Below are 11,602 nucleotides of genomic sequence, written 5' to 3'. Positions count from 1 at the left end.
TAGCTTTCACTCTAGGTTAATTAAAATGCCAGTTTCTGTGTCTGTGGACATTATTCTCTGTCTGAGTATGTTGTGGTGTCCTCTTTTGCAACAAGTGGATATCTCTCTTGAGCAGCTGCATTACTAAAATGAAGGAAGGTCTGCTCAAAAATATGAAACCAAATAAAAACATAAAATAGACCCCCATACACACAAACACAAGCCAATGCTATAGGCTCTAACACAATCAGAACCTTCAACATCCCCATGAACCCTCTTAAGAAGAAAACAAAAAACAAAAAAAAATAAGATCTGTTAGTGTAGTTCCTGTTTTTTTCCTTTTTCTTTTCATGTTTCCATTAAGTTGTTTTGAACATAGAAGTTTATTTTCCATCCCTCAGTCATAATAATTCATAAAAAATAAAAGAATAGAGGGGTGATGTCTTGTTTGATTTTTATTAGCCCGATCCAGTTCGGCACAACTCCTAGAGGTGATGCTAATGTCCTGCCCAGTCATTCTTCAATGGCCGACGCAATCACACAGCGACCAGCAATCAGGCCTTTAGATGTCACAGTGCAAAGCCACCAGTTTTTCCTCTTCGGAGTCAGTGACTGCTTTCAAATACTAGCACCCCCCCCACCCTTTTTGCAATAACTTCTTTCACTCGCAGAAAGGTACTTAAAACTCTTTATTACATTTTGCTCGTTTTTCATGCGAGGCTGCCTCCTCGTTGTGGCTTGCTGGAGGCTGACTCGCCATACTCACTGAAAGAACGCAGCTCTTCCGGGCTGGGGCAGAGGGACAGGAGAACAGAGGACCAAAGGGATAGTTGAGGAGGTCACAGTCAGACTTAGCGTAGCCAGAGTTTGAGCCGCAGAGCATCCACTCCATTTAAATAGTATCTGAAGAGCCGCTTGTCCCTGACAAAGCCCAGGTTCTCATAAAGTTTCAGGGCGGATTTGTTGGTGATTTCTGTCTCCAGCACCACCTGTGCAAGAAAACACAGGGACAGCATGCAGACCATGCTTGATTAATGAAAGAATAAGAGAACAGTCAGAATAAACAATGGGCAAGGGAACAGAAAAGAAGCATTGACAGTATGCAGAAACTCTTAAATCCATACTACAGCTTTAAAGCATTTTGCCATACTCTTAAAAATAAATGTGCCAGAAAGAGCGTTTTGCGTGATGCCTCAGAAGAGCTGTTTTTGGCAGTTGCATTTCTACACATAAGCCTGAGAAGTACTTTCATTGCAGGTTTTTTTTTTAAACCATCACTGTATTTCAGGTACTGTACTTAACGAGTCAACTGTTGCCCACAGTACCAACTAATGGGTCAGTCAACTAGTCAGCTAGTCAATACAATCCCTATTTAATTGGTTTAGAACCTTTACATTATGTGGAGGTTCTTCAAGCCTTTGTTGGTTATTCACACTCACAACTCGCTTTTACAAAACATGTTTTTTTTAGAAACCACAAGTGGTTCCTCTATGGCATCACTTAAAGAAACTTCTGTGGCTCCTTTTTTAAGAATGTAGATGAAAATCTTGGACTCAATATGAATAATATGTACACATCTATGTTAACTCAGACTATGTTTAATCTCTTACCTCATCACAGTCCCCATCCACCATGGCATAGATTGCCTTTTTAACAAGGTTAGTACCTGAAACAACACAGGAAGATTTTTAGCCTAAATATAAAATCCCATAAACATGATATCACTAGACAGAGTCAGAAGGGACTAAGGCTATGTTCACACTGCAGGCAAACTGGATTTGTTTCTCAAATCCAGATCTTTTGAGATGACTATTCGCACTTTATTCGCAAGTGATCAGATAAGATTTGTGTGTCCAGACATGACCAACTTATCTGTATGGGTAGCTGTGGTAATAACGTAGGTATCAGCAACCACGTAGTTACGCTAGCGACGCAGAGTTCAAACATGGATGCAAGAGAATTGAAGGCGCATCATCTCGCCCTGCAAACTCTTTAAAATTCTCTGGCATAACCATTTGAATCTTTGGTGTTGTTCTTGAATCCCAGCACTTCTGTCACTCTGGATGTGACATTGCCATTGTTTGTCACACGCAAGTGCAAAAGACAGTCTGAAAAACGATCTAAGCAGCCAGAGCATCCAGACTGAGATGCATCTGTAAAAATCTGGTTTGGACTGTCAGTCTGCACATAGCCAAAATGACAATGAATGGAATAAAACAGGATAATTAAAGCCCATTAGATTAAGTTACTGCAATCAATGAACCTTGTATTGGTACTTATCTGCATGCGAATGGTCAATGTTATCATTCACCACATTTAACACAATGCATTGGCTCATTATGATTAAATCAATAACTCAGAAATTTATGTAACATAACAGGAATGCATGCATGCATGCTTTGTGTGTATGTATGCTTGTTTGAGTTCTACTACCAAAATCAGGTTAGGCTGGTAAAGTCATCTGAATGTCTAGAGGTGTCAAAGATTTTTTTTTAACGTTACTCAGTGTGAAAGGGGTATTATCTTGACGATGCGAGAAAGACACATACCAATGCCTTTCCTGCGAAATTTGGAGTCCACAGCAAGCATGGCAATGTAGCCCCGCCTGAACATCTTCTTGTGCATGTCCAGCTTGCACACAATGGCACCGACACAGTTTTTCTCCACCATAGCCTGGGACACATTACAGCATTAGAAAAGAGCCACACACACACACACAATTTCTTCCATGAAATGTGGAAATATCCAACATATAATATATCTGAATTAATATGAGTAAATTAAAACATTTAATTTTAATTTCTGAAAATATAGAATCAAAATTCATAAATGTATTACTTTTAAAGAATAACTCAAACAGGATGTAATATTCCTAAATTGCAGATTATACATTTGGTAAACTATTATTATTAGGCTAAATTTGGAGGAGTAGGAAAGCCAAAACTAAAAATACATCTAAAAAATATGCCTCACATTTTATGTTAAATACCTTACAGATTATTGTTTCAACATATAAAATAAAAAATAAAATAAAATACAATTCAAAAGACCTTAGAGTCATAGAGTAATGAAAGAATGCTATAACAGTATTTGTGAAAATGTTGACAGGATGCCAAAATTATATACACTAATGACAGCTTACGTTTTTCAGCAATAATTTCATAATTGTGAAAGTCATATAGACCAAACTTGTTCAAAAGTTTAAAGTGTTCAGAAGCAACAATAAAAAAAATCAATGAATCTAACATTTAACTAAACAGCACATTATGTTGTTAATCCAACACTGAAACGTAATCACTCTCCAATAACATAACACTACATCTGTAAAGTAAGATTGTTATTTGTTCTTAACGAAAGATCTTAAGGTGTGCATTTTTGAGTTAGGCTTATTGAAATGTAAGTATTAAGCTGATGCCAGGTCTTTCCAGAGAGGGCACTGTTACATATCTCTAATTGACAATTACTTTATAATCAGCGCAAATGTAAAATTATTTGGCTGCTAGCTGGTCAGTTCAAACTAACACTGACACCAGGTGTCAAAGTGTCTGCCTCCATTTCATTGTGCACTGTGAGCCCATGACCAATGAAATGAGGACGCAAGCTAATCTCCAATGATATATCATCACGGCTAATTCTGATCTAGAACCAACATAACTGTTTATCACTGTTAGTGAAGCGTTGCCAATGCCATTTTTGTCCTTCTGTCTTAACGGCTCGAAAATATTAGCTATGTGGAAAGGGCTACACGGTTGCTGCTACATGGTGTCAACTGACAAGAGGTAAAAAGAGATCCCCTTGAAAAGTATAAGGAATTTTAACACAAACAAAGATCGCCATCAGATCGTCACTTCATGTACAGTATGTAAGTACAGTATACAGCATGTAGTATTTTCCCGCTTGTGTAGTTAAGCAGGCTAACTGCTATTGCTACATAGCAACATACACGCTCTAGCTAATCGTGCTAGATACATACCAGAAAGCAGAGCTGTGGCCAGTTGTGGATGAAGTACCTATAGGTGTATATCGAATAAGGTTCAGACAAGTCTTTAGTTATGAGCCTTATAATATCTGGCATTTGCAACTCTGACTCGTATCTCACGTAACTGATGGCGCTATCGCCCGTTTGCTCCTCCGTCAGTGACAGGTTTGCCATCTGAGCCACCGGGGCCTCTTCCTCAACAGCCCGGCCTTTACTGCCATCATCGGCCGCTAATTCCTGTCCCTCACCTCCGGCCTCAGCGAGGGACAAGTTACCGACTGTCCTGCTGTTTACAGTCCCCGAACACGTACTGTTGTCACACTCCGGTTCATCCGAACTGTTTTCGCTGATAGCCGCGGTGCTGACTTCGTTGTTCGGGACTGTGCGGTTCTCGCATTCGTTGTTCGTTAAGACGCTCGCCGAGCGCTCGCCATCCAAACGCTCCGAGACTGCCGCCCTGTGCGCCGGGTGTGGGACGTGGTTGGAGACGGAGACGCGGCTGCAGTGCTCGCCGTCCTCCTCCTCCTCTTCCTCCGTGTGTTCGCCTACGCCGTTCAGCTGTGTCAGCGAGGAGTTCGGGTGGACGTTGTTCTGCTTCGTCTTAATTATTCCTCTGGGCTCCGTCGCTTGCTGCGGTTCCGTTCCCAGAGCTATAACATCCCCTCGGCCGCGGTCCAGTTTTTCATTGTTCCCCAGGAATGAACAGCCGTCCACGGGCAGCGGTATAATTTCGGCCGGGGATGCAGACAGCGCGTTAGGCCCAGGCGGCACTTCAGCCATTCCACTGCATACAGTAACTGTGAAAACAAAAGAATGGGGGCCCAAACCAAGCGCTCGAGGGAAAGGCCGAGTGAGACAAATACCCACCTGAGTTCTGGTGACGGTAAAATAATAAAATAAGCAAATATCTGTAAGTTGAGCTATCTCGTGTCCCCTCTAGCCATTACTCAACCTACTCCACACTAGCTGGCCTATCGTCTGCCGCAAGGCAGGCTTGACGATTTGCGACACTCAGAATTCTGGGAAATATAGTATTTTATGGCAATCCTAAATGACGTTTGAAATGAATCCAAAGCCAAATATTTCTTCAAAAATTAGAGAGCTGACGGCCCGGCTTGAAATGTAGTTTTTTCACCTGTTTCCCATGTTTACTGTACAAACCTCGCTGTTAGTATTAGGCTACAGCAAGCATGGTAACTTCATTCTTTCCCTTCTCACAGAGATTTCCAAAAACCACCACTAGATGGACCAATATGTTAAATAAATATCTTGGACTTGGACCACAGCAATGGGCCTTTTTATAATACTAAATGCAATTTTTCCTAACACTGTGTTATTTATATACACTCGTGTTCAAAGGTTTTCAATGTGTTTTCAATAAAATTATTGTAATATGTTAGTCGACTTCACATGTTTACTGTAGTAATTATTTGGACATTTAGAAACTGTAAATAAAAATGAAGAAATTTTAGGTGTGTCCATAATGATAAACGGAGCTGTACAAGAATTTAAAATGACTGCAAAGGCTGTGTAACGTCAAGAAATTAGTTAAAATAAATTAATAATTGGAATTCATCGCATTTCAAAAGTGGAGATCAAATCTCAGTAGGTGCCGCATGCCAGTGTTATTATTGACAGTATTAAATGAAAATGTAAAAAATATTTTAAAAGTATTTTTTTAAAATGCCATCTTTGCACATCTCTGAGAAGCTCTCATAGTGCTTTAAAGCATGTGATGGAGCTGATAAGAGTTTGTAGAAGAAATATACATAAATTATTATTAATGTACAGCATTGCAATTATACAGTTCGTTATGTCACAACCTAAATTATGTTGTATTTAAAATCAAAGTGCTCAGGGATCAGGAGAAAATGAAAAATTTTATTGAAAATTCCTTATATGGCCATGCTGGACTCCAGGAGAGAATCCAGCTGTGGTCCAGAGTGGTCTGACAGATTTCTTCAGACAAACACATACTTCAACACAGACAGCTCTAAAGTAAGTCCCAGAGTAAGTGCCGCATGCTTCTGCACAGTAAAGAGGTGAAGAGTACCTTGTGAGTGATTGGATCTTGCCAATAGATTGGGTATGGTCAATGGGTTTCCACGGAGGAAATCCTTGTGAGAACACAGTCTTGCTATGTCAGAGCGACAGAGATGACCAATAGACACAGCAGACAATAAAGCTCACAAACAAAGGCTTACCTCAGTGGAGAGCTCTCGCCTGGCTCCAGTGCTCTTTCACACTGTTGTCTCATCTAAGGGACCTCCTAGTGCAATTTTGGGCCAAAATAGTAATACATACTGTGTCACAATTTAGCAGGAGATGATTTAATATACATATATATATACATTGAAATAGGCAGAAATTTTTAAACTTTCCCTTTTACGCTATGAATTTCTGTGGCCTATGACACTCCGTCTTTAATGTGAGATGACATCTAAAACAGACTAGATGTCAGTGTTATATCATGTTATATGGTTTATATTGCAGTCATTAAAAACCAGTTATTGATTTTCAAAATTTCTGCATAATTCGATCCCACAAAGATGTAAACAAAATCATTCAATGTGGTTCGCTATGAAATGGTTCACTGTAGAGAAATGTACTAACTGAGATAGGAAGCAGGGGCGGTGATGTCTACAATGCAAATATAGCCATTTTATTTACTATCCTAAAGCAGCAGTGAACCTACAGGTGTCTCCTGAGTTTATATGTTGATGATGGTAAAATAGTTGTGAATCTGAAAAAAAAAAGTTTTCTCTGGAGATTATGTGGCTTTACAACACCCTGCATGTAGCTCTCCACCATGGAGAGAGATTTAAAAAAAAATAAGTTTTAGGCTAAAATCATAAAACAATTTCTCAGTCATCCGTATTCATAACCATTTCATGTAATAACTTGCAGTGAGGGTGCTTCTAGAGGTGTTAAACTCTTCAGATGTCTGGTTCCTATCACCACCACTGTGAACAATTCTGACAGAGCATTTCACATCAAACTACTTTGACTTTGTTTACATCTTAATGATTTAATTATACAGAAATTCAGAAAAATCAGTGGAATTCCCCTTAAGGTTGCTTGCTGGATGACTATTATATTAGGGCTTTGAAAACTTTTGTTGTAGAGTATTAAGAAGCAGAGACAAGCTAAAGGGGGGCTTCTAAGGGCCACTGTGGAGTAATTAACTCTCCCTCTGGATACCAGTTTAGTCTTCCTCTTTCTCAGTCGCCCCTCTCCATGTCAGTCAGTCAGTCTATTACTAACCCCAGCAAACACAGACAGGGCCTAAAGCCCTCTTGTGAAAGAGCTCGAGGACTCCCCTTTACAGACTGACTGAAAGGCTAACTGGGACAACAACTAACGAGTGCTGTCTAAAGCAAAATGAAGGAGCAATTAATTGAAATCAAATGAACACATCACTAGCCAAAATCGGCAAAAACACTCCAGAACTGTATAAAGATTTTTTTTTATTTCATTCAGCACCAAAGATCCTCACATATAAAACTTTGACTCACTAATAGACTCTGCTCTGTCCATGGAGGGTAAGGTTTTCTTCTCTTTGCAAGAATAAACCAAAACAAAGAGCAACAAGGCACTGAAATATGGTGAATTGCAGGGTGGAAATGAAAGACACTGTTTACTCTATGGCCTATGTTGACTATGACAGGCTGTAGCATACCTCTTGTTTACAAGCTGTAGGCACAGCCTTTCGTTCACTTAGTGCCACTCTGTCAATTAATTAACTAATGTGTAAAAATCTAATTGTCTAATCTAAATCTAATCTAATTTGTCACCTGACTTAATCCAATTGCCTAAACCTGATTCCCTGCCAGCACCTGAAAAGAGCAGATAGTGATCAGCTCAGTTATTAAGGTCAATATTAAGGCAGTGAATCATGATGCTACAATATCATGAGTCCAGAGGACAAAGGAGCATCTCCAGTGGAGTTCCAGATGTAATATTCAGAAGACACCAGTTCTCGCGCTATGGGGAAAAATGGAGTTCATAAGTTAATTTTGTCCTTATGTACACCTCTCATATCTCCATTCATTGATGTATATTAGTTACATAATACAGAATGAATGACTGAAACACCCACTTGTGACAATGCGTGGTTTTGCTGAGGAATACACCTGCACAGAGTGTTGGTCCACACAGCATCCAGATAAGGTCAAATCTGGTACTCGGAAGAAGAGCTGAAAACAAGACAACAAATATCACTGAGATAATAGTAAATAATTATTAATCACTAATACGTCACATCAACTGTGTATTATGTAATCAGAAATTTAGAAAGATCAGCTTGTTCAACCTCAAACTATATAAAATACGAGTACACATATTTATCCAAAATTTACACAGAATTCACACTCACCTTTATGTATGCAGTGAGATCTGTGCACAGAGGGTCTGTTGGTCCAAAAAGATGCCCAGAGAAATTCACGCTACCTTCCAGAGTTACCTCTCGCGACTTTGGAAACTTCTGACCTGACAAGTTTAAAAAAACAAAAAAAAAAAACTCAAATTAAATTATGTTGTGACTATTAATTGTAATCCATAGTTAAAACACCGACAATACTAACGTTGAGCATAGACTTACCAAGAACCCAAACCAGCAGATTCTTCTCTTTAGACACCTCTAACTGTCCTGAACTCACCTTTACATCCACACTGCCTATTTGGTGTCTGTACAGAAGAATAAGTGCATTAGGAATTGCCTCAAATACAGCCGTATAGATCTTACCTCAGTAGTGCTTTACAGGCCAACTAATGAGTAGAACACTACAGATCTGATAAACACTGTGCTCTTAATTAATTCATTTGGAATTGTGTACAGTACACTTGCATAGTCTATTAAGGGGTCCATCTTCCTACTTTTTTCTTGTATTTAATTTTCCTTGCTCTAACACACCTGATCTAGCTAGTCAATTCATTAACAATCCCTTCCTCAGCTGAAGTGACTTTTGCTTTGGACCTTTCTTAAGAACAGATTTAAGAAAAAACTTAGGAAGATATTGGTGAATGAGGCCCAATAGGAGTGAAAGGTGAGATAAAGAAGATTTCCATCCCAAAATTGCTGCATAATTCAGTAGTCAGTCATTCAGCAAGGTTTGATGTGATTTTTTATTGCAGATTTTTTTTACTGTGTAATGTAGAGAAACTTACTGACTTACTGTAACTTTATTACAGTGGCAGTGAAAGGAACCACAGGTCAAGTATAGCCATTTTATTTACTATCAGAAATGACCAATGAGGCTACACGTGTCTTCTGAATTTCAATATGTAATGTTGATAATGGTAAAAAAAGTGGTAAATCTGGAAAAAAAGGGTTTTGGGGGCAACTTTGCTTCACAACACTCAGCATGTACCACTCGGCGATGAATGTATTTGTAAAAATATGTTTTAGGCTTAAACATTCTCAAAACTATAGTACAACAACATCTCAAGCATCATACAACGCATTTGTAACCATTTCATATGACAGCTTATAGTAGCTTTTATAGCTGCTTCAAATGTATGGTTCCTACCATCACTACTGCGAACAATTCTAACTCTAAGCTTCTCTACAATGGAGTGTTTTGCATCAAACCACTCAGAATGACATTTACATCTTAACAAATTAACTATGCAAAAAATTTAGAAAAAATCCAAGGAATTTCTCTTTAAGAAGCTTGGGGAAGAGAGAAGAAACAGTGTTTATGAATCAGCTGGACTTCAACTTAAATAACGTTCATTCACCTCAAATTTCACTCATCTCTTCTTACCTCCTACAACACTAGAAGCTAAATAAGTCAGATTTGTGAAATGCATCACCTGTTGAAAAACGGTAGCTGTGCCTCACAGTATTCAAAACTGTTTCTGACACTTTCATGGAGCTTGAGGACGACATTCAACTTGAGCAGGTTCTCTTCTGCTTTCACCTGGTAGGAGCCAAGAATAGGCGGCACAGGTACCTGTGTCACAAAGAGAAGTTGATTAAAAATGAATTTCAAATAATGTGCGTACCCTGTTGATAGCAGTGCCTTGAGATTAGTAATAGAGTGAAAAATGTTTATATCAACAGGTCTCTAACATATTGTAATAAGTAGATGTGTAGGCCTACCTGTGAGGTGTAACTGCATAGTCTGAAAGACTCCAGAGGTGGAGAGAAGGGAAATTTGTATGGCCCTGAAAAGGCTGAGCCATCATTCTCATCCACGCTGCTGGCTGTGAGAATGCTGGAATCTAGAGATGTGACACAGGGATGGACGAGGATGTCCTGCAGAGGTGAACCATTGGGTGGCAAAGTAAGGGTGACTGTGACGTTGGGTAGAACTCCTTCCACCTCACACTAAAACCAAAATACATGAAAACAGATGGGAGATTTGGGTTAATCAACACAGAAAAATTATTATTTTGATGACACACACAAAAAGGAGATTACACTCACTTTGCACATCACCATCCCATACACATCCCACATATCTTGCTTGTTCCTGTTGCCATACTGCATGGACCTCACCATCTCTGTGAGGGCCACGTTCACCACCGCTCTGCCTCGATGGACTCCTGCTTTCCAGGCTGGCTGCTTCTGAGCACCTCCTGGGCCTGGAGCCACAGTGGCAGGCAACACTCCAGCCTGAGGGGGGACGTCCAAGGGCGTCCCTAGAGGACAAACCTGCAGAAGCACTGAGGGGAGAGCGGCCAAGCGGGAGGCCAACACATCAGGCTCTGGCAGTTTACCCCCTGTGCCACAAAGAAAACCCTGCAGGCCTGAGAGAAGAGCTAAGCCCTGAGAGACTGAAGCCAGGCTGGGGAGAGGAGGTCTAGGATCAGGCGGGGCTTCAACTAGAGGAAGACAGGCTAGGATTAGCCCACCCTGGTTGATGGTTAGCAGGGGCCACAGGGTTCTCCCACCTGGACCACCGACACGTAGCTCCACAGCAGGGCAGCGCTGCTGACGGGCACAGTCGTCCCGTACGACCACATAGGGCTTCTCAGGGTCTATCAGGCCCAGCTCGGTCAGCAGGAGCTGGGGTATAAGACGGTCCTCAGGAACAGCCACATACTGAGCTCCTGCCAGGGATTTAGCACGGAACTCCACTGTGGGGTACCGTCTGAATGAAAGACCACAGAGAAAAACTGCGATTGAATGACAATACCCCCTTAAATGTTAGTCAAATGGTGGCTATAAAATAACATTTCAGTGAGGTTATATTTTGTTTCACAGCACGCGAGCGCAGCACGAGCAGCTCCAAACAATATGACTCAATTGAAAAGAAAAAATAGCAACGCATTTTCTGTGCAAAAAAGCATAAAGGTGACAATTTGTTTGCTTACCTGGAAAATCGCACTTTTCCAGATTCACCCTTGTCGTAAGAAACAACCCACAGGGCCCGTATACTCATCGAGAATCCGCTACTTTTACTGTATCGATAAACAGAGGAAGCTGACTAGTATTAACATTCTGACATGGTAGCTGGCTAACTGTGAAACTCAGCAGTCACATCTCCTCGTCCAGAGAATATCTGCCCTTCAATGAGTTGAAAAACAACTATAGTGCACAGTGAACGGCTGCATGAGCTAACAAATCAATAAAACTACGAATTAAAGTGTTAAACCTTCACTCCTGTTGACGTTTCCTGTTTTGAAGCTGCATGTGAC

General features: G+C 40.4%; 2 protein-coding genes across 3 annotated transcripts; both read right to left on the bottom strand.

The window, feature by feature from the left end:
- Positions 1 to 651: 651 nt before the first annotated feature.
- naa30 (N-alpha-acetyltransferase 30, NatC catalytic subunit) lies at positions 652 to 4,920 on the bottom strand. 2 transcript variants are annotated; one of them, XM_036593441.1, is made up of 5 exons: positions 4,084 to 4,920; positions 3,953 to 3,989; positions 2,529 to 2,652; positions 1,590 to 1,645; positions 652 to 968 (listed from the first exon to the last, which is right to left on the bottom strand). In XM_036593441.1, the coding sequence occupies exons 1-5, from the start codon at positions 4,736 to 4,738 to the stop codon at positions 929 to 931; spliced, it is 912 nt and encodes a 303-aa protein (XP_036449334.1). In that variant the 5' UTR covers positions 4,739 to 4,920; the 3' UTR covers positions 652 to 928. The 2 variants fall into 2 exon arrangements, with proteins under 2 accessions (XP_036449334.1, XP_036449333.1); XM_036593440.1 differs by having other exon boundaries at positions 3,953 to 4,920.
- Positions 4,921 to 7,408: 2,488 nt separating this feature from the next.
- ap5m1 (adaptor related protein complex 5 subunit mu 1) lies at positions 7,409 to 11,592 on the bottom strand. The gene is made up of 8 exons (XM_036593967.1): positions 11,279 to 11,592; positions 10,389 to 11,055; positions 10,062 to 10,289; positions 9,773 to 9,912; positions 8,559 to 8,644; positions 8,334 to 8,446; positions 8,058 to 8,154; positions 7,409 to 7,942 (listed from the first exon to the last, which is right to left on the bottom strand). The coding sequence occupies exons 1-8, from the start codon at positions 11,344 to 11,346 to the stop codon at positions 7,860 to 7,862; spliced, it is 1,482 nt and encodes a 493-aa protein (XP_036449860.1). The 5' UTR covers positions 11,347 to 11,592; the 3' UTR covers positions 7,409 to 7,859.
- Between the last annotated feature and the right edge of the window lie 10 nt (positions 11,593 to 11,602).

The sequence above is a fragment of the Colossoma macropomum genome, unplaced genomic scaffold, assembly GCF_904425465.1.
Source record: "Colossoma macropomum unplaced genomic scaffold, Colossoma_macropomum, whole genome shotgun sequence".
Taxonomy (NCBI): Eukaryota; Metazoa; Chordata; class Actinopteri; order Characiformes; family Serrasalmidae; genus Colossoma; species Colossoma macropomum.
This window is presented reverse-complemented; position numbering and strand designations above follow the sequence as displayed.

Bases quoted from the DNA above. Each gene is read 5' to 3' on its own strand.
- ap5m1 (XM_036593967.1), bottom strand. From the start codon at position 11,346: ATGAGTATACGGGCCCTGTGGGTTGTTTCTTACGACAAGGGTGAATCT. The intron at 11,056-11,278 runs GTAAGCAAACAA...TCTTTCATTCAG, and splicing joins GGAAAAGTGCGATTTTCCAG to ACGGTACCCCACAGTGGAGT. The intron at 8,155-8,333 runs GTGAGTGTGAAT...TCTTGTTTTCAG, and splicing joins ATCTCACTGCATACATAAAG to CTCTTCTTCCGAGTACCAGA.
- naa30 (XM_036593440.1), bottom strand. From the start codon at position 4,738: ATGGCTGAAGTGCCGCCTGGGCCTAACGCGCTGTCTGCATCCCCGGCC. The intron at 2,653-3,952 runs GTATGTATCTAG...AATGTGTCCCAG, and splicing joins GGCCACAGCTCTGCTTTCTG to GCTATGGTGGAGAAAAACTG. The intron at 969-1,589 runs GTAAGAGATTAA...TTTCTTGCACAG, and splicing joins TGGATGGGGACTGTGATGAG to GTGGTGCTGGAGACAGAAAT.